This window comes from Ochotona princeps, chromosome 16, assembly GCF_030435755.1.
Source record: "Ochotona princeps isolate mOchPri1 chromosome 16, mOchPri1.hap1, whole genome shotgun sequence".
NCBI lineage: Eukaryota > Metazoa > Chordata > Mammalia > Lagomorpha > Ochotonidae > Ochotona > Ochotona princeps.
Genome location: NC_080847.1, coordinates 53,735,095 through 53,756,973, shown reverse-complemented (window position 1 = coordinate 53,756,973; position 21,879 = coordinate 53,735,095). Strand labels below are relative to the sequence as shown.

At 59.8% G+C, this 21,879-nt stretch overlaps 2 protein-coding genes across 2 annotated transcripts; one reads left to right on the top strand and one right to left on the bottom strand.

Annotated features, from left to right (window-relative positions):
• Positions 1-7,095: 7,095 nt before the first annotated feature.
• TMEM160 (transmembrane protein 160) lies at positions 7,096-8,907 on the top strand. Its single transcript, XM_004597037.2, has 3 exons — positions 7,096-7,348; positions 8,274-8,366; positions 8,581-8,907. Exons 1-3 carry the CDS (start codon positions 7,141-7,143, stop codon positions 8,844-8,846), a joined length of 567 nt encoding a protein of 188 aa, XP_004597094.1. The 5' UTR covers positions 7,096-7,140; the 3' UTR covers positions 8,847-8,907.
• A 118-nt stretch (positions 8,908-9,025) lies between these two features.
• NPAS1 (neuronal PAS domain protein 1) lies at positions 9,026-18,219 on the bottom strand. Its single transcript, XM_004597038.2, has 11 exons — positions 18,098-18,219; positions 17,567-17,802; positions 13,083-13,156; positions 12,753-12,842; positions 11,763-11,928; positions 10,972-11,087; positions 10,727-10,884; positions 10,440-10,546; positions 10,055-10,202; positions 9,721-9,845; positions 9,026-9,517 (listed from the first exon to the last, which is right to left on the bottom strand). The coding sequence occupies exons 1-11, from the start codon at positions 18,217-18,219 to the stop codon at positions 9,075-9,077; spliced, it is 1,785 nt and encodes a 594-aa protein (XP_004597095.2). The 3' UTR covers positions 9,026-9,074.
• Between the last annotated feature and the right edge of the window lie 3,660 nt (positions 18,220-21,879).

Here is a 21,879-nt window from a genome sequence, read left to right as displayed (position 1 = left end):
CATATCCTGCTGCCAAGCCAAGAGCAGACAGCGTTGCCTACTCTAGCCTCTGAGCCAGGAGGCACCTCCCAGAAGCCCCTGACAGACTCCCTCGGCCCCATCTGCCTTGGACCCTGGCAAATGCTCATGGTACAGTCCTGCGGCCAACAAAAACAGGCTTGGAGCCAAGCTACTTGGGCCACGGACAGCTAAGCCCTGAGGGAAGCCGGCAGGGTTGGCAGCAATGAGCACTGGCCTCACCAGCGTCACGGAGCACTTGGCGTAAGTACTGTGAAGCACCGAGTCCCAGCGGAGAGCTATTGGCTGGGATGAGGCACAAGAGGAGGGAGGGCAGGGTCTGGTAAGACTTGCAGGACATGTTGGGGGTCTGGGTCGAGCTTGGGTTAGAGTAGGGTGGTGATAAAGCTCACTGGGTGGAGTCCAAAACCTTTGCGGCCAGAGCAAGATGGGGGACAGGGAGCCTGGTGGGATGAAGAGCTGGGCAGGGGTGCAGAGGACAGGAGCTTGGTTGTAGGGCTGGAGATAGCAGGGGCCAATTCCCTGGCTGAATGGGCACAAACAGGAGTGATGTAGGAAGGGTGGCTTGAGACCCAGAGCCCTGGACACCAGGGTGGGAGGTGTCTTTCAGAAAGTTTATCATTGAAGCCAGCAAGGAGAGGAGTACGTGTCACTCAGGATGTTCATGGAACCTCAAGGAAGACACACAGAGACTGATGGAGGACAGAGTGGCCCTGGGCATCAGCTGGTAAGGGAGGCCCCTTGCCTGGCACCCGGACACACAGCCAGCTGCAGCCCTCTGCCAGCCTAGCCGTCACAGTCACTGATGTTCCAAGTAAGCCTCAGGCACCAGATGGCAGGCCTGCTCTCAGCAACTGCATCATTGCGTGGAGGTCAGTAGCCACAGTTCCCTTCACCTGTTTTTCTGACAGGGTTTCCATATTGTGAAACCTTTCCCATGCCTTGGGTGGGTTCTAAGACGTGTGTGCACCTGAGATCCAAGCCCCCCCGTCCACCCAATTCCCAGGGACAAACTCTTCCCTAGGGTTTCCCTCTCAGCATCACGTCTGCGTTCGGATTGGTGTGTGGGCCAACAGCTGGGTGCTGTCTTCACTGGGCAATACCCCACTGGATAGACCGGCCGCTGAGGGGCGCTGGAACCACTCCCAATTTGGGGTGATGGTGAATGAAACAGCCCTAGAGAAAGACATGTAGATTTCTTGTATGGATGTAGCTATGAAATTCTCCAGGGTCAAAAACTAGGTATGAGATTGTTTTTATCAGGGGGTATACTTTACTTTTAACATTTTTTTAAATCACCGACTTTTTTCTTTACCTTTTTTTTTTTTTTATTGCAAAGTCAGATACAGAGAGGAGGAGAGACAGAGAGGAAGATCTTCTGTCCGATGATTCACTCCCCAAATGACTGCAACTGCCAGAGCTGTGCCGATCTGAAGCCAGGAGCCAGGATCTTCCTCCAGGTCTCCCATATGGGTGCAGGGTCCCAAGGCTTTGGGCCGTCCTTGACTGCTTTCCCAGGCCACAGGCAGGGAGCTGGATGAGAAGTGGAGCAGCTGGGATTAGAACCGGTGCCCATCTGGGATCCTGGCACTTGCAGGATGAGCACATAGCCGCTGGGCCACTGAGCTTGGCCTGAGCATCCGTGTCTTGAAGAAGGATTTGTTTGCTTTGATTTGACCTCTTTTGGCTTCTGATTTTTTTCCACTTTCTGGTACAAACCGTTTCACTAGCCAAGAATTTGAAAAATGCATCTCAAATATGATTCGTCCCAGTGAATCCCATTGCGTGCTTGGAACTGGCCCTCACTCCTCTCCTTTTTTCCAGCTCCACCAAACCCCAAACCCAAGCTCTGGCCCATTGGAGAGAAAGGAAGGCGGGAGGGGGGCTTGGAGGGGTGTGCCTTAGGTCAAAGCCAATGGGCAACCTCACCAGGCCCCGGTCTGTGCTCGCCCCGCCCCCACCAGTTGTGCATGCTCTTCCAAATACACTGGCTGCCAGGTCAGAATTTCCCATTGGCTCTGGTCACAGTGAAATTAAAGCACCAAGTCCCCACCATGGTAGAGAAGCCAGAAACTGGCTCCCCCTGAAGGTACCCAGCACGCCCAGCCCAGAGGTTCTGAGTGCAAATTCCTATGGAGAGGAAGTTGGGCTGAGCTGGGTGTGTGCCTTCCACAGGCAGGTCCCTGGTTGGTCCATCGCTGTGCGTGTGGCCCTCCTTTGATTGGTCAGTATTCTTTCCAGACCTTCCGTGTTGGTCAATTGGTCTCCCTCGGTCTAATGGTGCTGCCTTTTGCCTTAGGGGCTGAGTTTCCTGGACAAGAAACCTCATCCCAGCTGTGGAGAACGGCCTAGGTTGCCCTGTGCTAGACAGGTGTGACACTGGAGAAAAGCAGCTTCTAGCTGACCGGCATTCTGGGCTTGGTTCAGGCTACCTCTCTGTAACCATACCAGCATAGTGTGCCAGCACAGTGGCCTATGTTTTTTTTTTTAGATTTATTATTATTTTCTTTTATTGGAAGGTCAGATTAACAGAAAAGGAGAGACAAAGATCTTCCATCCGCTGATTCACTCCCCAAGTGGTCATAATGGCTGAAGCTGAGCTGATCCAAAGCCAGGACCTCAGAGGTGCTTCCAGGTCTCCCTGGAAGCCGGTGCAGGGTCCCAAGCCCTCGGGCCGCCCTCAACTGCTTTCCCAAGCCACAAGCAGGGAGCTGGATGGGAAGCAGGGTCGCTGGCATTAGAACTGGCACCCATATGGGATCCTGGAGCATTCAAGGCGAGGACCTTATCTGTTAGCTATCACGTCAGGCCCTGCTTGTGTGGTTTTGAAAAGTCTGAGATGCTGCTGATTTCATTGCCAGCTGATGCTGCCGCAAAGCCCAACCAGCCTGTCCTTACTCTGGCTCATGCATGTACCAGTGGGTATAGTCAGTCATCCCAACCTGGCTCTCACCCTAACCCAGCTCACACGCAAGCCACCGAGTGTTGTAGCCCTACCTAGCCTGGTTTGCCCCCAGTCTCACGCTCACCAGCAGGAGCAGTGGTCCAGCAGCAGATCCCCCACAGCTCTCCTACTGGGCTTGCACCCCATCCTGGGTCTTACGTGTGCTGGTGGGAGCTGCAACCCAACCTGGCAGGGCTCACCTCACCCCGGCATCCACCAGCATGAGCTGTAGCCTGACTTGGCCTGACTTCCCTCAAATTCCAGCTCATGCTGGAAGTTGCAGCAGCCTAGCCCAGCCTGAACTACCTCCTAGTCATGGCCTTAATTTTTTTTAAAGATTTATTTATTTTTATTATTTATATTTATTTTTATTACAAAGTCAGACACACAGAGATACAAGTGACCACAACGGCTGGTGCTGTGCCGATCCGAAGCTGGGAACCTGGAACTTCTTCCAGGTCTCCCACACGGGTGCAGAGTTGCAAGGCATTGGGCCGTCCTTAACTGCTTTCCCAGGCCACAATCAGGGAGCTGGATGGGAAGTGGAGCTGCCGGGATTAGAACCGGTGCCCATATGGGATCCCGGGGCTTTCAAGGCGAGGACTATAGCCGCTAGGCCATGCTGCCGGGCCCCATGGCCTTAATTTGAACTGGCTGGCATTGTAGCCCAATCTAACCCATCCTGTACTCCATCCTTGTTCTCACATCTGCCAGTGGTTGGTATAAACTGGCCCAGTCTGGCTTGCCCCCAGACCTGACCAGTGGGTAATGTGACCTGGTTTGGTTTGGGTTGCTCACCTGCAGGGACTATGTCCTAACAGAGGAATTCTCCAAGCTCCTCTGGTCACTTCCCTCTCACAGATGTCGCACATTCTGGTGGGTTCTTGGGCCAACCTGACTTGGCCCACTTCCTGTCCTATCAAGTACAATGCTCTTGCCCAACCAGCCCACACCCATTCTGGCTCGTACTGTTGTGTGCTACAGCCCAGCCCTCCCTGTCTACTCGCAGACCTAGCTCTTGCATGATCTAGCAGGTACTGAGATCTAGCCCAGCATGTCCTACACCCACTCCAGCTCTGTGAGCACCAATGAGTGCTTGAACCTAGCTCAGTCTGGCACATTACAGACCCAGCCTACGTCCATGGCCAGGGATGTCCAGCCGTGTCCAGCCATCCCCATTCCAACTCATGCTCACTAGGGGAACCACAGCCAAGCTGGGGTGTCCTCTTAGCTCCCCCAACCAAGCTCTCTCCCAGCCACAGGTCTGAGCATTCCAGTGGTTACTCTAACCCAGCCCGCCATAACCCATCACCTAGCTTGGCCTTTGCCATCGGATGCTGCAGCATGGCCTGGCGTGGCCTGCCTTAGTCCCAACTTTATTTTTTTTTTCTATTTTTTATTATATTTTGGACAATCTTTACATTGTTAATTAGGGTATGAAGGTTCAAGGGCTACAGGAAAGTGGGTAAGACTATCATTTCCACACATTTTTTTCTTTTCTCTCTTTTTTTCTGTATCTGGGGTAAAGGGGAGATAAAGAGAGAAGCCCCACCCAGTCTCCCACCCATCCCAGATCCCTGATGTGGGGCGTGCTCTGAGGGTCTTGCTCAAGTGGTTCTGATAGTTCAACAGTTATGAATCGCTGTCATTCTCACCATTCCAAGCATGAAGAAATCGCTGCGAAGTCCACTGGTTGACATAGTCCATCTTAGAATCTCCATTCGCCCTGTTTTTACTGCTAACATATGGCTGGGGTAGTTGATTGATTTGTTCTGTCCTTGTCTTTTCATGATTAGGAATCTGAGTCCAGCAGATCGATTGAGGGGATCCCTAAAAAAACTTTGTCTGAGGTGATCTCAGACCAGGTTCTTGTGTGTATTTGCAAGTACGGGGCATGGTATAGTCCATCGCCTCAATCAGCTGGTGGTTGCAATTGTTGGGTCGGTTCTGTTTCCAGCCCTGTCTTCCACTGGAACCAACGGCTGTTGCAATCCCAACCTTTCACTGGTTGATGCTGCAGCTTAGCCCTGCCCAGCCTGCCCCATCCTTGGCTTTCATGTAAACTGGTAAGCGTGATAGCCTAGCCTAGGTTAGCATGGCCTGCACCCCAGCCTGGCTCCCACACATGCCAGTGACTCCCGGACTCAGATCTCACGCGAGCCAGCAGGTATAGGTCCTTATCCAGCAACCTGCCCCCCAGGTTGGTCTTTGTGCTGGTGAATGTTGTGGCCTGGCCTGTACCATACCCAATCCTTGAGTGTGCCTGTGGGTGCTACAGCCTGAACCAACCTGTCCTGTTCCCAACCCCAGTACCCAGGATTGTTGCTGAGTTCCATGGTCATGCCTGGCTTAGCCCGTCACCACTGCAGCTCTTGAGCAGGCCAGCTGGAATGACAGTCCCACAGGGGTGAGCCCACAATCCCACGCACAATCTGCTCCCAGACCCAATTCTTTTGTGAGTTGGTTAATGTTATGGCCCAACCTAACATTGTCTACCCCCTGTGCCAGCACTCACTGGCAGGTACTGAGGTTGAGTCCTGCCAGGCAGCGCCCCCAGGCATGGCTTCTATGTACACTTGGAGTCAGTGTTTAATACCAACACTTCTACCTTAGGTCTCCCACGTGGGCAGGTGTATTGGTTTGACCCTGAATGGTCCCCTTTTCCCTCTTCTAAACCACCCGGTCTCAGCCCCCTTGTTTACCAGTAGCCAGAGCCAGGTTGGGGGAAGTCTCCCCAAAGTCACTCCTCACCTGTCACGTTCTCTCCCAGCAGTCCTCTCCCACATGTCTCCAGATCTCATTCCCTGAGCAATCCATGGCCCCCCTGAGCTTGATCCTTGGGCTGTTTGCTGTACCAGCCAGACGCCCTGCCTGCCTATCCTGGGCCCCAGGGCCCTGGACCTTGTTTGTTGGTGTAACAGCATCTGCTCCCCACATATCTTAAAAAAAAAAAAAAAAAAAAATAGAATGGTTGACAGGCTGGCACACTGGTATAATTAACACAAATTTGGCATTAACTAGGCCCAGCATGCCTGCCAACTATTAGCTGCTTTTTCCCAGCAACGAACAGTTGCCTAGGTACCATGCAACCTGGGCCACTGCCTACAGCTGGGGAATCTCTGTGTTTTCCTGCTCTTGGTTTGTACTTCGTAGATTGTCCATAGAAGGCCAGAGAGCAGGGTCTGGTACGTGGTCAGTGCTGAACAAACATTAGCTTTCTTAGGATTTCGCTTCTGAGAGCTTCACTTTTCCCATCTGTTGAAGCAGAAAATTATTTTTATCCCTAATTCCTGGGGCTTCCTCATGGATTAAATGACTTTCACGTGGGCACTGCACCTGGCATGGCCCTTTGGCTACAGGGAAAGCCTGCAGGAGGTGTTGGTGGTGGTGGTTGGTAAGAGCGCTTCCCACCTGTCCTGGGAGGGAAGGTGAAGGACAGGCTCCATAGTCGCTCATCGGCAGGTGACAAAGACACGGTGAGCCGGAGGACCCCGTAGAGCAGGGGTCCGGTCCCGCAGGTGCGTCCCTAAGAACAGAGGCCTGAAGGGTTGTCAATGCCCCTGGACCTTGGACACGACTGAGGTGTCCTACGAGGGGAGTCCAGTTCAGTCGCTGTGGTGTGTCCTTACAGCGTGTCATCCAGCCCAAGGCTGTGGCGTGGGGCGAGGGAACTGGCTGGGAGACAAGGGGATTTTTTTTTTTAATTAGATTCTACGTCTATACCATAAGTAATATGGTATAACTGCCTAGGAAAAAGACTGGTCAGAAATGCATCAAAATGTTGGAAGGAACCGTTCGTTCGTGGGTTATTCGTGAGTTTGACTTTCCCTTCTGAGCTATCCGAGATTTTGCAGCCGGAGTTTCGACTTTTCAAGTCTTTGGAATTAAGACTACAAGTTCCAGAAGACGGCACGCTGCCGGTTGCCCAGGACTGCACTGTCCCGGGCGAAATGATCTCTGGGATTTGTAGTCTAACGGAGATAGTAAGGTGGGACGCGCACTACCGGCATAAATAACAGAGGAGGGAATCGCTGCCATTCTGACCAATGGGCAGTGCGAGCCTGGCCTGAATGGCGGACGTAAAGCCAATGGACTAAGCCCTCGGCTTGAGTGACGAGGGTTGCAGCCTACAAGGGGTTTGTGGGGCAGGGCGGCGCGCAGTGGCCGTAGTGCGAACCATGGGAGGCAGCTGGTGGTGGGCTCGGGCTGCCCGCCTGGCCCGACTCCGCTTCCGGGGGTCGTTGTTGCCGCCTCAGCGGCCCCGGAGCGGGGGCGCCCGGGGGTCCTTCGCCCCGGGCCATGGGCCTCGCGCCGGGGCTTCGCCGCCCCCGGTGTCCGAGCTGGACCGTGCGGACGCTTGGCTCCTCCGAAAAGCGCATGAAACAGGTCTGGGGGCTGGGGCGGGTGCGAGGGGGGCTCAGGGACAGCCCGGCTGCCGGCGCGTTCGTGAGCAGTGGGGTGCGCCTGATGCAACGAGCTGGACCGGGAGCGGGGCCGCGGTCCAAGGCGCAGGGAAGCGCCGGCTGCTGGGGGACCTAGGGGAGAGGACTGGGGTCCGGGCTCGCGGGGCGCGCAGGGAGCAGCAGGGTCCGGAGAGGCGGCCCGGGCCGGTGCGCCCGCCTGCAGGGAGAGGCTCCCAGGGAGAACTCGGTGTGTCAGGGCTGCTTGCCAGGGGGTCGGGTCGGAGTGCAGAGGCGACCACTCTTGGAAAAACAAAATCCGGAGTGTTGCTCCCCTCCTAAGTGTGGGGGGTGGGGAGAACCCCGGGATTGGAAGAGCCCGCAGCCAATGGAGGGGAAGCTCTCCGCTGATTGGCATCGGAGACTGGGGGGCGGGGCCCGAGTGTGGGGGTCCTGGATTGTAGGAGGTCAGGCGCGCACGTAGGGTGTTTCGGGGGACAGACGCCCACCACCACCACCACTTGGCCACTGACGGGTGTTTTGTGTTCTGGGCCAAGACGTGGATGGCATGGAACGGCCATCCGAATAGGACACGGGGGTGGAAAGGCAACGTGGAGGCTGGAGAGATTCTTGGGGTGGTGGTGGGGGGACAGTGTCCCCCCCCAAAAAGCGGGAGGGAGATCCTGGGGACCCACACCTGGGAAAGGACGTGCTGACCTTTTGGATCGTGGCTGGGGTGAATTGTGGCGCACGGGATGCCCCTAGAGGGTTCCGGGATGGAGGAGAAAGGATTTGGCAGGATGGGGTTCAGTGCGGTGGGGTGGGGTGGAGGCCCGGTGCGGGGAAGCCGAGCGGGCCTGGGGTGCCGGGGTGGGCCGGTGCTGACTCCCCTCCCGGCCCCCGGCCCCCAGCCTTCCTCTCTTGGTTCCGCAATGGCCTCCTGGCGTCCGGGATCGGGGTCATCTCCTTCATGCAGAGCGACATGGGCCGGGAAGCTGCTTATGGTGAGTGTGTGGGGACTCACCTCCGCTCATGGGGGAGGCGGAACCCCCTGCCCTGCCCCACCCCTAAATGCAGGGTTGTCCCTCGTGTCCCCTCCTTCCTATGGACACCTGACCCCGCTGGGCGGATCCCCAGTCTGTGGGCGCCCTGCCTCACCCCCATGCCTCCTCAAGCCCCTGGCCCCGGGCGTCCCCTGACCCCCTGCCTCTCCCGCAGGTTTCTTCCTGCTGGGCGGCCTGTGCGTGGTGTGGGGCGGCGCCTCCTACGCCGTGGGCCTGGCCGCGCTGCGGGGCCCCATGCAGCTGTCGTTGGGGGGCGCGGCGGCGGGCGTGGGCGCCGTGCTAGCCGCCAGCCTGCTGTGGGCCTGCGCCGTGGGCCTCTACATGGGCCAGCTGGAGCTGGACGTGGAACTGGTGCCGGAGGACGACGGGACGGCCACCGCCGAGGGCCCCGATGAAGCCGGCCGGCCGCCGCCGGAGTAGCCCCCCACCCCGAGCGTGGACCCCCTTGAGGACGAGGACTGGGACATTAAAACCTGACTCTGTGCGCTCCAGACTTCCCATGGTACTTGCTGCGAGCGGGGGAGGCCGGGCCCGCGGGGCCACAGCGGCGCAGGGACGAGGCGGCAGCCCTGGAGATGGAGCCGTGGCGCACGCGGCCTTTAATGCCCTCGGAGGTCCCGCCCGTGCCCGGGGCTGCTCTGCCAGGCCTCAGTCCCCCTTCCGCTGCAGCCTGGCAGTCGCGGGCCCTGGGTATGGCAGGCCCAGGGTCGGGTAGAAAGCTTCCGGGAGCCCAGGCCCCGGGCCCAGCCGCTGCAGATGCGGGTACACGAGCCCCAGCTCTGCGGGGCCGTAGCGGATGGCGCCGGGCGCGCACAAACTCCGCATCACGGGCGGCGGCAGGAAGCCCGCGTGCAGGAGGGTAGGTGCTGGGTCCCCTGGTGGAGCCAAGCCCCAGGGCCGCATGGGGACCTGCTTCAGGGCCCCTGCACGGATGACGGATGTGAACTCGGGGCGTGGCAGCAGGGCGGGGCTGCCCGCGGCCTCCTCATCTCCACTGTCCTCGGACCCCGTGGTCACCTCCTTGGGGCTTTCCTCCGTCTTGATGCATTTGCTCTGGGACTGGGAGGCCTCCTCTTTGTCTTGGGGAGCCGACCCTGGGAGAGAAAGAACCCAAAGGGTGCTGTACAGACCTTCCCAGAATGGAGCGAATGTTCTAGAGCCGCAGCTTCTGATGTCCTTGAAATGAGGCCAGTAGGATGGGGGGGTGGGGTTTACTGGCACAGTCAGCACCCCCCCTTGCCCACACCACCCCCTGGTGGCCTCCAGACATGCACACCACTCTGGCAGCTCCTTCGGTGGGTTTCCCTGGCTGAGGTGGGATGGGGCTCACCTGTGGGCTCTGGCCTTGGGCTGGACATGTCCTCGTGGGTGGCCGGAAGCTGGAAGGCGTCCAGGGGGGCTTGGTCACCCTCCGCTTGGCTGGGGACAAGATGATGGGTTGGGAATGTGGTGTGTGTGTGTGTGTGTGGCAGCCACCCCGCCTCTTTGGGCAGGGGAAGAGCCCACCATGGTGTGCCCACACCTGAGCAGGCACTTCCAGCCTCTGGTCAGCCAGGCCATTGTCCCACCCCAGCCCTCTCGCGTTCTCAGAGCCTCCCGGGCTTGGCCTGTCCCCCCACACCCCTCACCTGAGCACGTGGCTGACCCATAGCACGTGGTGCTCCCCGGGGCTCTTGCCACTCCCGGCCACAGTGGCCACTGACTGCAGCCACACAAAGCCCCCAGCACGCTGCAGCCAGCGGTAGTAGCCGGTCACCACCTGGCCCTTGTCCAGCACTGGGCGCAGCAGCCCGGAGCAGGAAAGAGACAGGAGGGGCAGGGGTGAGAGGTCAGGGAGAGGAGGCAGTGGGGGAGGGCAAAGGCAGAGGCACAGGGAGGATTTGGGGAGCCCTGTTCGACACACGCACACGCGAGAACCCCTCCCTGCTCGGACTCCCTGCTGCTCATGCTGGGCTGCACGAGGCCCCGGGGGAGGCGCCAGGGGTGCAGGGGTGGCTGGTGGAGGGGTCTCACGCTCCAGGTGGCTTTGGCGGATCCTCGTCACGTCCTGGCCGTGCACGAACTGGTAGCAGCTACGGCCCACCAGCTCTGAAGGCCCCAGGTCCATGTGGTCGCTGACTCTGGGGGCGGTTGGGTGTGGGAGAGGAGTCCCAGATGCCGCCACCCGACCCCAGAAAGCAGGGTTGGCCCCATGGCCACCTGGGGTTCAGGGCCCTGCCCCTCCTCCTGACTGGTCACTGTCACTGTCCAGGGGTCGCCCCATTTCTGCCCTCCACTGGCCCAGCCCCCTGCCCCGGTACCTGCTCTCACAGGCAAGGATGGTGAGGCCCAGGCTGAGGCGGAAGACTATCATGTGTCCATGCAGGGGGAGCTCGGACAGCGGTGCTGGGGGCAACGTGTGGCCGAGGGCCACCAGGCCCAGGGCGCGTGCCCGGAGGCGCCCCGTCACGTGGATGACCTGCTGGCGGTGGGCATGGTTGGAGGGGCAAGGCGGGGCCAGCAGGAGTGGGGGTGCCGGGGGCTATGAGGGGCTCACCACACCCACCTTGTACCCCGAGGCCTTGACGTGTAGCCCCCTTTTGGTGAGAGTGGACTTCATGCGGACGAAGAAGGAGCGCTCCTGCGCGCGGCTGGAGGGGGCCGCCTCCGCGGGGCTGGGCTCTGGGTGGACACAAGGACCGCTCAGGCTGCACATACTCAGACACCTCGCGCCTGCAGAGCCAGGGGACTGGCCGCGCTCCCCGCAGGCTCACTGCCTGGTACCCTAACCCTGGCCTGCACCTGGCGACAGCCCCTCCTCTAGGAAGGCCTCCCTGACCACTCAGCCGGAGTGGCGTCCCTACGTGGGGTTCCCCAGCCCTGCCTCTTGGAGTCTCGGGCAGAGCTGGATCTGTCGTGGTCACCCCTGTGTCCACAGTACAGGGAAGAGCAGCAGGTAGAGGCCCCGCCCCCACAGGTGGGCGGGATTCCCTACAGCAGGTTCACAGCTCAGGGAGTTGTGCTGTGGAACAAACCCCAGGCAGGAAAAATCCTGCGGAGTGGAAATCCTACTGCGGGGAGTGGAAATTTCCACAGGAAAGAAGGGTTCGCAGCCCAGGGTTCTGCAATCCAGAGCGAGGCTGTGTGGCCCGGGGCCAGGAGGCCAGGCGCTCGCGCAGAGTGGGGGCTGAGGGCTTGCGGGGAGCCCAGCTGCGCCCCAGGACCAGCCTGCACTAAAGCAGCTGAGGGGGTGGGAGGCGAGCTCGTCTGAGCCCTGAGCCGTGTCGCCAGAAGGAGCCCACCTGGAGCAACCCTCGCACGGGGGGCTTCTATGGGAACCAGACCTCTCCAGCGTACCGGTCTCTGGCGCGTCGGCCAGCGAGGAGGAAGACGAGGAGGAAGAGGAGACGGAGGGGGGAGTGGGAGGCCCAGGCGTCGGGGCGCGCAGCCCCAGCTGCTCCAGCACCTCCGAGTGGTCGCCTGGGTGGATGTAGTCGAAGACGCTGCTGCCGGTCAGCTCCACCTGCCGTTCATAGACGCTGGGCTGTCAGGTGCACCCTGGGGCCCACCCGCAGGCTGCATTTGTAAACGTCTTTAAAGAGAATGCTGCCCGCACTTCATCCCAACGCCCCTGTCTATGCTTTAAAGGGGCGGGGGGTGCCAGACCCCCTCCTCCACTCCCCTCTCCTGGGCAGGCGTACAGGGTGTCCCAGCAGGCAGGCAGCTCTGAAAACACGCAGTAGACAATTTCAAACTCCTTAGTTGGAACCTTCGCTCAGGCCTCCAGGTCGGGTTCACACGGGTTCTCTCCCCAAGGATGCAGTCCCGCCCAGCCTTCCTGTCTGATCTAGTGGCTAACGGTCACTTCCAGGGCCCCTCCTCACCACACGCTCTGCCCATCCCGGTCTCATGCCCTGCCCACCGGTTTTTCCAAGTCTCTGCGTTGCCAGAGGCCAAAAGACCGAGGCCGGAGATTCCGTGTCTGCCGAGGTGGCCCTCTGGGCCGAGGGTGTCTGAAGCTCCAGGCTCCGCACCCCCAGCCTTGCGCTGCCCTCCAGCCGCAGAAGCTAGGGCGGGGTCAGGGGCTGAGGCCGAGGGCATGGTGCAGGCCTGCCAGCTGAACCAAGTCAGCAAGCCTCAGCTACTTGTAGCAACAGCCGGGGACCTTGCAATGGTTTAGGGGAAAATGAGTGGACTTCTGGTCAACCCCTCGCTAGCAAACTGACCCTGCACATGGACTATATTGGGGGGCTAGGTGGGACCCTTCCGATCCAGTCTGTTCTTCATGCTGGGATGGCACGGCCAGGGGAGAGAAGGGGCACCCGTGAACCCAGGGAGACCCCTTACCTGTGACAGGCCCAGATAGATGGACACTGTTTCTGAAATGTACAGGAATTTCCCATCCTGGTTCAAGGCGAACACGAAGCCGTCCAAGGACTAGAGAGTGGGCGGGGCGGGGGAGCTGGTGTTAAGAGATCTTGGGGAGTCTGTCTCCCCCAGGCTCTGAGGAGGGGAAGCCAAAGGGGCGCCCTCGCCTGCTCCCAGGGTTGGGCGAGAGGGGGCTGCTGCTCCCAGAGGCGGCCACCGGGTGGCAGCAGAGAGCAGCAGGCAAGGGCCTCACCTGTAGGATGTGCCCCCCAGCTGCTCACCTGTAGGATGTGCCCCCCAGCTGCTCACCTGTAGGATGTGTCCTCCCAGCTGCTGCTCGAAGACTTCCGAGGCCAGCGCGGCAGGGCCCCGGCGGCCTGGGGCTGCGGGCAGAGGGAAAGAGAGGAGGCTTGGGCATGCTCCTCGGGCATGCCAGGAGCTGCAGGGCTGTCTTGGTGCAGTGGCTTAAGCTGCGGCTGGGCATACCCGTGTCCAGCTGCTCTAGGCAGAACCCCACTTCAGCTTCCTAGCCAGCTTCTTGCTAACGCACCGCGGTGGCAGCACACGATGGCTGAGTGCTTGGGCTCCTGCCAGCCGCCAGAGAGCTCCACGTGGAGTTCCTGGCTCCCAGCATCAGCGTGCCCCAGCCAGCTGAGGAGTAAGCCAGTGGGTGCAAAATCTGTCTCTCATCAAATAAACAAGTCTGTTTTGGTACACAGGAGCTTTTGGATGTAGTTTGGTTGTTTTTTTTTTTTTTTTCTGAATTCTCTGAAGACTCTTCATACATTAAAGAATTAAGAAAGAAATAGGGGGCCCAGCAGGATGCTCCATTGGCTAATCCTCCCCTTGCAAATGTTAGGATCCCATATGGGTGCTGGTTCATGTCCCCGCTGCTCCACTTCCCATCTGGCTCCGTGCGGTGGCCTGGGAAAGCAGTTGAAGACAGCCCAAAGCCTTGGGGTCCTGCACCCACATGGGAGACCTGGAAGAAGTTCCTGGCTTCTGGTTCAGCTCCAGCCATCGTGGCCATTTGAATGAATCAGCAAATAGAAGATCTTTCTGTCTGAACTTCTTTCTGTATATCTGCCTTTCTAATAATAATTTTAAAAAGACTTAAATAGATACTTTTTTTCCCAAAGAAGCCACCCAGGAGGCTGATAAGCACATGACAAGATGCTCATGGCATGAGGTCTTGGAGAAACAAAAGCCAAAACCCTGACAAGGGGCCACTGCTGTGGCATAGCAGGTAAAGCAGCTGCCTGCTGCACCAGCATCCCATATGGGCACCAGTTCAAGTCTCAGCTGCTCCACTTTCAGACCAGTTCCCTGCTAATGTGCCTGGAAAAGCAGTGGAAGACTACTTGGGGTCCCTGCACCTTTGTGGGAACCCTGGATAGAGTGCCTGGCTTCCACCTGGCTCAACTGTGGTCATTGGGGAAGTGTATTGGCAGAAGGAATATCTCCATATATACTTCACAAATAAAAATGCTTAAAAGAAATTTAGTCCTAATGAAATGCCACTTAACTTTCAGGAGTCTGGTATTAAACTTTTGTTTGTTAGTTATTTTTGTTTGTTAGGAAGAGAATTTAAAACAGGCACGTGGTAGGGCCCTGCACATGCCTGGCGGCCACAGTCAGACACAAACCAGGGGCGTGGGCCTGTAGGGAGCTGCAGGGTAACCCGTGACCATCAAACCAGGTGCGTTTCAGGGCCAACTGCTGTGATCGCCAGGACACGGGACTGGGTCATTGTCCTGTGGGTCCCGGGGTAGGGTGGGAGGGCAACATTCTTGGGGGACGGGAATATTCAGGCCTAGATCAAGGTGGATGGCTTACACAACGCCAATTGCACGTTTTCAAATGAATTAACCTCAGTTAGCAAAATGGGATGGGTTGGGCATATATAAAATGTGGAGCACCAGCGAGAGCCAGGTAGAGTGTCAGTGAGGCTGAGAGTCAGGCCAGGTGGGTGAGCAGAGAGGAGAGACAGAGTCAGGCCTCGAGGTGGGGTGGCAGAGCCCCTCCAGACCCCCGACAGGAGCTGGGCCTCAGGCTGGGGCGGGCAGAGACCCCCCTGGGGCTTCTGTAACCCCAGATCTGCAGAAAATGGGCCTCCCTTCTCAGGGAGACCCAGTCTGGCACGGCAAGTGGGTGCCAGGTGCTCTGGGGGACGAGAGGGCTTAGAGGACTCCAGGCCCCCCACGAGGCATGGCACCAGTCCTTCCCTGGCTGCGTGCCTGCCCCTCTAAGTGCCTCAGTTTCCTCCTGTCAGGTGGGTTTGCAGGAAGTGTCACCCCCTGGCAGGCTAAGCACCCGGGCAACTGGCACGTACAGGGCTGGCGGAGGCAGCCAGCAGGTGCAGCCACAGCCAAGGCAGCGGTGGATTCGGATGACCACTGCGGTCACCAGCGGGCCTGCGACAAGCCGCTCCCGCCCCACTAGGGCCCCATCTCGAGCCCAGACCTTCTTTCTCCATAAGCACCCCATCCCTTGGCTGCCTCCACCCCACTTGCAGCTCTAGCAACAATAACTGGGGGGAGTGATGGGGACCCACCAGCCCCATGACAGGCAGGAACAATGCCGCCAGCTAATTGTTGCAATTTTCCCTTGTCATTTCTGCTAATTCCTTCATTTTCCCACTCACAGGATCAGCCCGGGTCAGACAGAGCCGTGGCAGTGAGTGGCATTCATGGGCATGTGGTTCCGGGGGTGGCAGGCATCGAGGGATCAGGAGCCTGACCCTAGTGCCAGGGACCACAGGCTGTGTCTCCTGTCACTGCCAGTCAGCAGTAGACTCTGTCCCACCCTAGAGTGGCCCCTTCTCTCTTTCCAATCCCAAACCATCACTCATTCATTCAACAAACACTGGCCAAGGGCTTCATCCCAGCAGGGAGAGGGCAAAAGTGGGGGGCAAGGCCTCATCCAAGGTTCCAGGCACTCCCAGCTCTACCCCTGAGCCCAGACACCTAAGGGGTGGAGTTTGGAGGAGGAATCCCCCTCAGGTGCAGGCCTGAGGGTGGGGAGCTGGGCATGACGGGGAGGGGCACTTCTCGGCTGCATCTGCAGAATGGGTACATGTGTGGTACACAGTAGGTGCCTAATCCATGCATCCTGCAGCTGTTCCTGGTACTACTGCCAATAACTGGGGTGCCTCTGTCCTTCCAGAAAGTTCTGTCACATCCCCCATCTGGCACCCACTCCCAAAGGGCCATCAGCAGGTCTCAGTACATATCCCAGATTGCTGGCAGCCTTGTCTCTGGCACCCATGACCCACCCACACCTCTGCAGAGGCCCTGAGCCTGGGGTGGCCCCAGGTAGCAGGCTGTGTTGGTGATGGGAAGTAAGTGTGTGTGGGGGTGGTCTATGCGCTGGGGAGAGGAGGAAGGTGTGAATGTGGAGGGAGAGTGGGGACAGGCAGGTGCCCTGGAAGGGCTAAGGTGCTAGGAACGGGGATCCTGGGATGGGGACAGCCTGTGGGAAGGCCAAAGTGGGGGCTGCCACTGAGTGGAGGGCAGAGAGGAGAGGTCCCCAGCAGAGGAGATGGGGGCTTGCAGGTAGGGTTGCGAAGCTCCATCCCTGGAACAGGGCGAGGCTCTGGCTGTTCGCTGGGGCTGCAGGTGCGGCCCCTGCTGCCACGGGTGGGGACTCCAGCTAAGACATTGTCCAGGGTCTCCCCTGGCACCCGCATAGGCAGGTGCAGCGCCGCGCTCTGGGGGAGGGGCCTGCACCCCGCTGCCCCAGTTTGGTTGCTGGGGCTGCATCTCAAGTCCGCTGGCCTTCCCCAGCAGGTGTGCGCTGGAGACCACCCCTGCTACCTCGGGCAGCCTTGGGGGTCCAGCCAGGTAATAGGGGACTAGACGTGGGGACGAGGAGGGGTTCTCACTCAAACCCTCTTCTCCCCTTGCTCTAGCAGGGGACAATAGGAGCGGCTGTTCCAGCCCCCACCCCAGCACATGTTGTTCAGTAATAACAGCAATCAGCGGGCGCCAATGCTGCATTCTCTCCCCGCCAGTCAATTCGCCTAATTACCGCCTGGGAAGCCGCATTATTTAAATTTAAATGGTGATTTATTGCGAGTTTAATCAATGCTATTTTCTCTGCCCCCTCCTGCCCTGGAGCTGGGACAGCTAATGGGACCCCAGCCTCAAGCTCAGGGCAAAGCAACCTCTTTGCTGTGGGTGACCCTCTCACCTGGCGACCTCAGGTGGCCGCAGGGATAACGGGGCCTGAGTGACAACCGGCCACGCAGCGCGTTGCTGCTCCGTGTGCTTCACCTTTCCCAGGGCCAGCGCCCCACTCAAAACAGCAGGTACTTAGCTAAATGCCAGCCAGCCTAACAACAACCCAGCAAGGGCGGCGCTGCTAACCATGCCTCGCCCCGCCTCACCCACCTGACCTGCCCCTGGCTCTCTGGGGTACCCCTAGGCCTGAGGGCCTGTGGCTCTTAACAGTGAGCTCCAGGCAGCTTGTGCGACCCCTGTATCCAGTCCACCCAACCCCTCCGGTTGCCAAGGTCTTGCTGAAATCAAAACCCATGAAATCATCCCCGCCTCTTGCGCCCCTTCCAACAGAGTGATGTTATATACTCAGAGTAGGAGAGCAAAAACCGCCCGATGGGGCACCCTGAACCCCAGGCGCCCTCACGGACAAGGCTGGGCCAAGGGGCACCGGCAGCCCCGATCCTGGCTCCAGGGTCGCCCGCCCGCGCACCCCACCACGCCCCTGCCCACATCCCCCTCATCTCAGAGGGCGCCAGGACCCCCGGCCCTCCCGGCCCAGGCCTGCGCACTCACCCAGGCTGCCCGGTGGCGCTACGGACCGCAGCCCCCAGGGCGGCGCCCCCAGGGCGGCAAAGCGCCGCAGGCGGAGGTAGGTGACGCTGAGGCGCACGATGGACGCCTTGTCCAGCTGGCTGGAGATGGCGCCGGGCAACGGGAGCAACTTGGCCAGCTCGAAAAACTCCAGGTTTTCCTTCCCGCGCCTGGAGCGCGCAGCATTGCGCGACTTTTCCTTGCGCTGCGCCTGCAGGCTGGGCGGGCGATGCGGAGGAGGCGTCAGTGGAGGGGCAGTGAAGAGGTAGGGGTGGACCCCGCCCCCTGCAGGTGGATGCCCACCTGAGTTCTATGGCCTTGGGGCTAGGTCCCCGGGTCCTTGTTTGGGAGGGGAACAGGGAAGAGCAGTGGGGGGGACAGGATGCCTGGGTACCACATTCTCCCTCCCCAGGGATGGGGACTGGATGATCCCTGGGGTCTCCGCCTGGGGAGGGGTGGGGGGGACGTCTCCATGGGGCGGGGCCATGGCCAGGGGGGCGGGGCTGTGCTCACCAGGGTCCGGGCGGGGCCTTGACCATCAGCCCAGGCAGAAAGTCCCACGGGATGCTGGCGCCACGGCCTCCCCCGCATCTGCCCTCGACCCCGCTGCCACGGCTGGAGTAGGGGGTCGACATCTCGGCGGGGCTGCTTCAGGTGAACGCAGAGGCCCGCGCCCCCTGCAGCGTGAGGGAACCGCTGGCAGACTTTGCAGGTAAACTGAGGCCTCGTGTGGAGGTGGGGTGGGGATGAAGCCGGGTCACCACGAAGGGCAGTTGTGGGATGGGGACTCAGTTTCCCGTTGCTCGCACAGACCGCAGCTCCCACCCTGCCCGGGCTGGGCTGGTGTTCCCGGTGTGGACGTGCCCCGCCGCTGCCGCCGCCGCCTCCCCCGCGCCGCCCGCCAGCGCGCCCGCCTCACGCCCGCGCCGGGCCGGCTCCCGCATACCAATGGGCGCACGCGGCGCGCATACGGATCGGACCGGCCCGCGCGTTGCGTGCCAAGCATGCCCAAGCCGGGCGGGGGGCAGGTGCGTCCTCCTCGTCCGGCGCCAGCCCCCCACTCCCACCAAGCCCACCCCATCGTCCTACTCCCCCCGCATCAGCCATGAGCCCGTTTTCCTGGCTGGGCTGGTGAGGTTGGGGAGGAAGTGGCGCAGGGGCACAGGGCAGCGACCCCACCCCAGCCCCTTGGGGAGGCACCACAAGTCCTGGACGCCAGTACGACTTTATCCCTGGAGATCCTGGCCTCTGCCCGAGGCCATCCCTGGAGGGACCCTGTGCCCCGGGGTCCTGGTAGCCCTTGGACCCGGGACATGTTTGTTTCGGTCTTCGCTTTGCTCCCCGCCCGCCCACGGACAGCCGCAAACTGGTCGCCCCCCACCTCTCACTCCTCCAGGACGCAGGAGTACCCCCACCAGCTGATGCCCCGTGGGTTACCTGGCCGTATGGTTGGCTCCAGGCGCGGGTGCGGTGGTGTGGGGCTGGCCTGGAGGTGCCGAGGAGGGGGCGCTCCATAGGCCCCAGGGCTCAGGAACACAGTCCAGCGCCCAGCCTCTGGCGGGTGGCGCGTGGCCACCCCGGGCCCTCACGGACTGGGGAGGCGCAGGTGGCGGGTAGGTGGGTGGTGTCTTCCAGAGCCCCGCCCTCCGTCCCACTCCCGGCGCCCCGCCTGGCACCTGCCCCTCCCGACTGTCCACCACAGGCAGGGTCTGGAGCGCCCCCAGAGAGCCGGAGTGGGAACCGGGGTCCCCAGCAGGAACTTTAAGACTAACCCCAAAGCGGTCCCAGGGAAGGACCAGGGAGTGACCCATCTCGTGGCCTGGTGTGGTGGCAATGAGCTCCCTGTCCCCAGGGGAAATCAAGCAAGCACTCAACGCTGGGAAAGTGTGTGTGTGTGTGTGTGTATGTTTCCAAGGACATCAGAGTTCTCCTACTCTAGCACCTTTAATTTATTTACTCATTGAAATGCGCTGTACTGTGGCACCTGGGGGTAAGCGGCTTGCAACAATGGCATCCAGGATGGCTGCCTGTTCCAGTCCCTGCTGCTCCACTTCCCATCCAGCTCCTGACTAGTGTGACTCAGAAAGCAGTGAAGGGTGGTTCCAGCGCTCGGGCGCCTGCCACCCACGTGGGAGACGCAGGTGGGGCTCCAGGCTCCAGGCTCCGGTGGTTGCCGTTTGTGTCCTGGCGGCCCCGCTTCCCATCCAGCTCCCTGCTTGTGGCCTGGGAAAGCAGAGGAGGGCGGCCCAAAGCCTTGGGACCCTGCTGCCACATGGGAGACCTGGGGGAAGCTCCTGGCTCCTGGCCTTGGATCAGTTCAGCTCCAGCCATTGCTGTCATTTGTGGGAGTGAAGCAGTGGATGGAGGATCTTTCTTCATCACTTTGGCTGTCAAATAAACAAATCAGGACGTCCCATACAGGCTTGCTGTCCGCATGAAAGGAATAAATGCAATAAAAGCTTACTGGGCTTCGACTACTCGCTGAGCTCTGAAACAGGGATAGAAATTCCAGGCCTCTCGGGCCAGTGCGGCTGGAGTGCGCCCTGAAAGGCGAGCCAAGCCTTTCAGGTGGCAAGAAGGGGGGTCCCCCGTAGTAATCCTGGTCCCTCAAGTGGCACTGGGAAGGGCTGGGGGGAGCTTGGTGGGAAGTTGTAGGCCTCCTCCTCCTCCTCTCTCCCCTCCTTCCGTGTGGGAAGCTGCCATCCTTGCCTCGTCATGCACCATGTGCCCTGTCCACACCCTCGACCCACCTGAGGTGGGCAGATGCAGACACCTGCCCCCTGCCTCGCCCTTTTCTCCCCCAGTGCTGGCGCTGCGAACTCCCCCACCTCACAGCCCCAGCCTACAGAAGTGCAGCATGATGACCCCCCAAGCGGAGCGGAACACATTCCCAGCTTTGCAGGTGCCCGTGGGGTCCCACGTGGCGCACAACAAGAGCTCCCACCTACCGGTTAGGGGACATGGCGACAACCCAGCTGGTCTTGGGAGAGGTTCCACTACTCATGGCCGGTGACCTCGGAGAGGAGGCCCAAGCTCACTCCTCTCCAGCAGGTGGGCCCAAAGGGGCTGTTAGAAGGTGATCAGGCGCAGGTGGGGCTGGGAGCGAGCCCGGCAAAGGTAGTTGGGAGTTACGTCAGGGCCTAGGATGGGAGGTGCAGGTGGTGGAATGTGGGGACAACCATGATGGTACTCAGCTGTGCTGGTGGGGGGCAGGGTCCCCCGCTCCCTGGCTGGGGCGGCCGCCTTTGTGCTCAACTCCAGCAGCAGGGCCCTGTCCATACACCAGTCTTCCATCTGTCCAAGATGACAGCAGGAGCCTGGGTCAGCCTGAAGCCAGGCACCAGGAGCTTCAGCTGGGTCTCCCCGGTGGGTAGCAGAGGCCCCTGTCCTTGGACCACCACCTGATGCCTTAGCTGTGCTGCCTCTCCAAGCAACTGCAACTGTGCCCCAGCGTTTGGTCCCCTCTGGGGTTCTTTCAGTCATAACACATTACAGTTCCCCCATGCCTGAATGTCTACAGTGTGCTGCAGAGTCCAATTTGGTAGGAGCTTGATTTTATTCTATTTTTGAAAGATTTATTTATTTTTATTGCAAAGTCAGACATATAGAGAGGAGGAAGACAGAGAGGAAGATCTTCCGTCCGTTGATTCACAGCTGGTGCTGAGCCAATCCAAAACCAGAAGCCCAGAGCCTCTTCTGGGTTTGCCATGTGGGTGCAGGGCTCCAAGGCTTTGAGCCATCCTTGACTGCTTTCCCAGGCCACAAGCAGGGAGCTGGATGGGAAGCGGGGTGGCTGGAATTAAAACCAGCAACCATATGGGATCCTAGCGCATTGAAGGCGAGGACTTTAGCTGCTAGGCTATAGCGTCAGGCCCTTATTTAATTTTTCTTAAGATTTATACACTTATCTGAAAGGCAGAGTTAGAGAGAGGGAGGGAGGGAGCACGAGACATCTTCCATCCACTGGTTAACTCCCCAGATGGCTGCAAGATCCAGGCCTGACCGGAGCCTGAAAGCCCATCAGGGTCTTCCACGTGGGTGCAGGGACCCAAGCACTTGGCATGTTGTGCTGCCCTCCCGAGCGCATTAGCAAGGAGCTGGGTCAGAATTGGAGCAATCGGGACCTGAACTAGCACCCATATGGGATGCCAACATTGCAGGTGATGATTTAACCCACCACACCACAGCACGTGCCCTAGCTGGCTACTGGGCAGAGTAGGAACTGTGGAAGGGAGAGTTCAGGTGAAGAGGTGGCCACGGCCAAAGGTCAGATGATGGGGGTCCTGACACATGGT

Bases quoted from the DNA above. Each gene is read 5' to 3' on its own strand.
- TMEM160 (XM_004597037.2), top strand. From the start codon at position 7,141: ATGGGAGGCAGCTGGTGGTGGGCTCGGGCTGCCCGCCTGGCCCGACTC. The intron at 7,349-8,273 runs GTCTGGGGGCTG...CCCGGCCCCCAG, and splicing joins CCGAAAAGCGCATGAAACAG to CCTTCCTCTCTTGGTTCCGC. The intron at 8,367-8,580 runs GTGAGTGTGTGG...CCTCTCCCGCAG, and splicing joins GGGCCGGGAAGCTGCTTATG to GTTTCTTCCTGCTGGGCGGC.
- NPAS1 (XM_004597038.2), bottom strand. From the start codon at position 18,219: ATGTCGACCCCCTACTCCAGCCGTGGCAGCGGGGTCGAGGGCAGATGC. The intron at 13,157-17,566 runs GTGAGTGCGCAG...CTCTGCCCGCAG, and splicing joins AGCGCCACCGGGCAGCCTGG to CCCCAGGCCGCCGGGGCCCT. The intron at 11,088-11,762 runs GTACGCTGGAGA...GTGTCCACCCAG, and splicing joins GGCCGACGCGCCAGAGACCG to AGCCCAGCCCCGCGGAGGCG.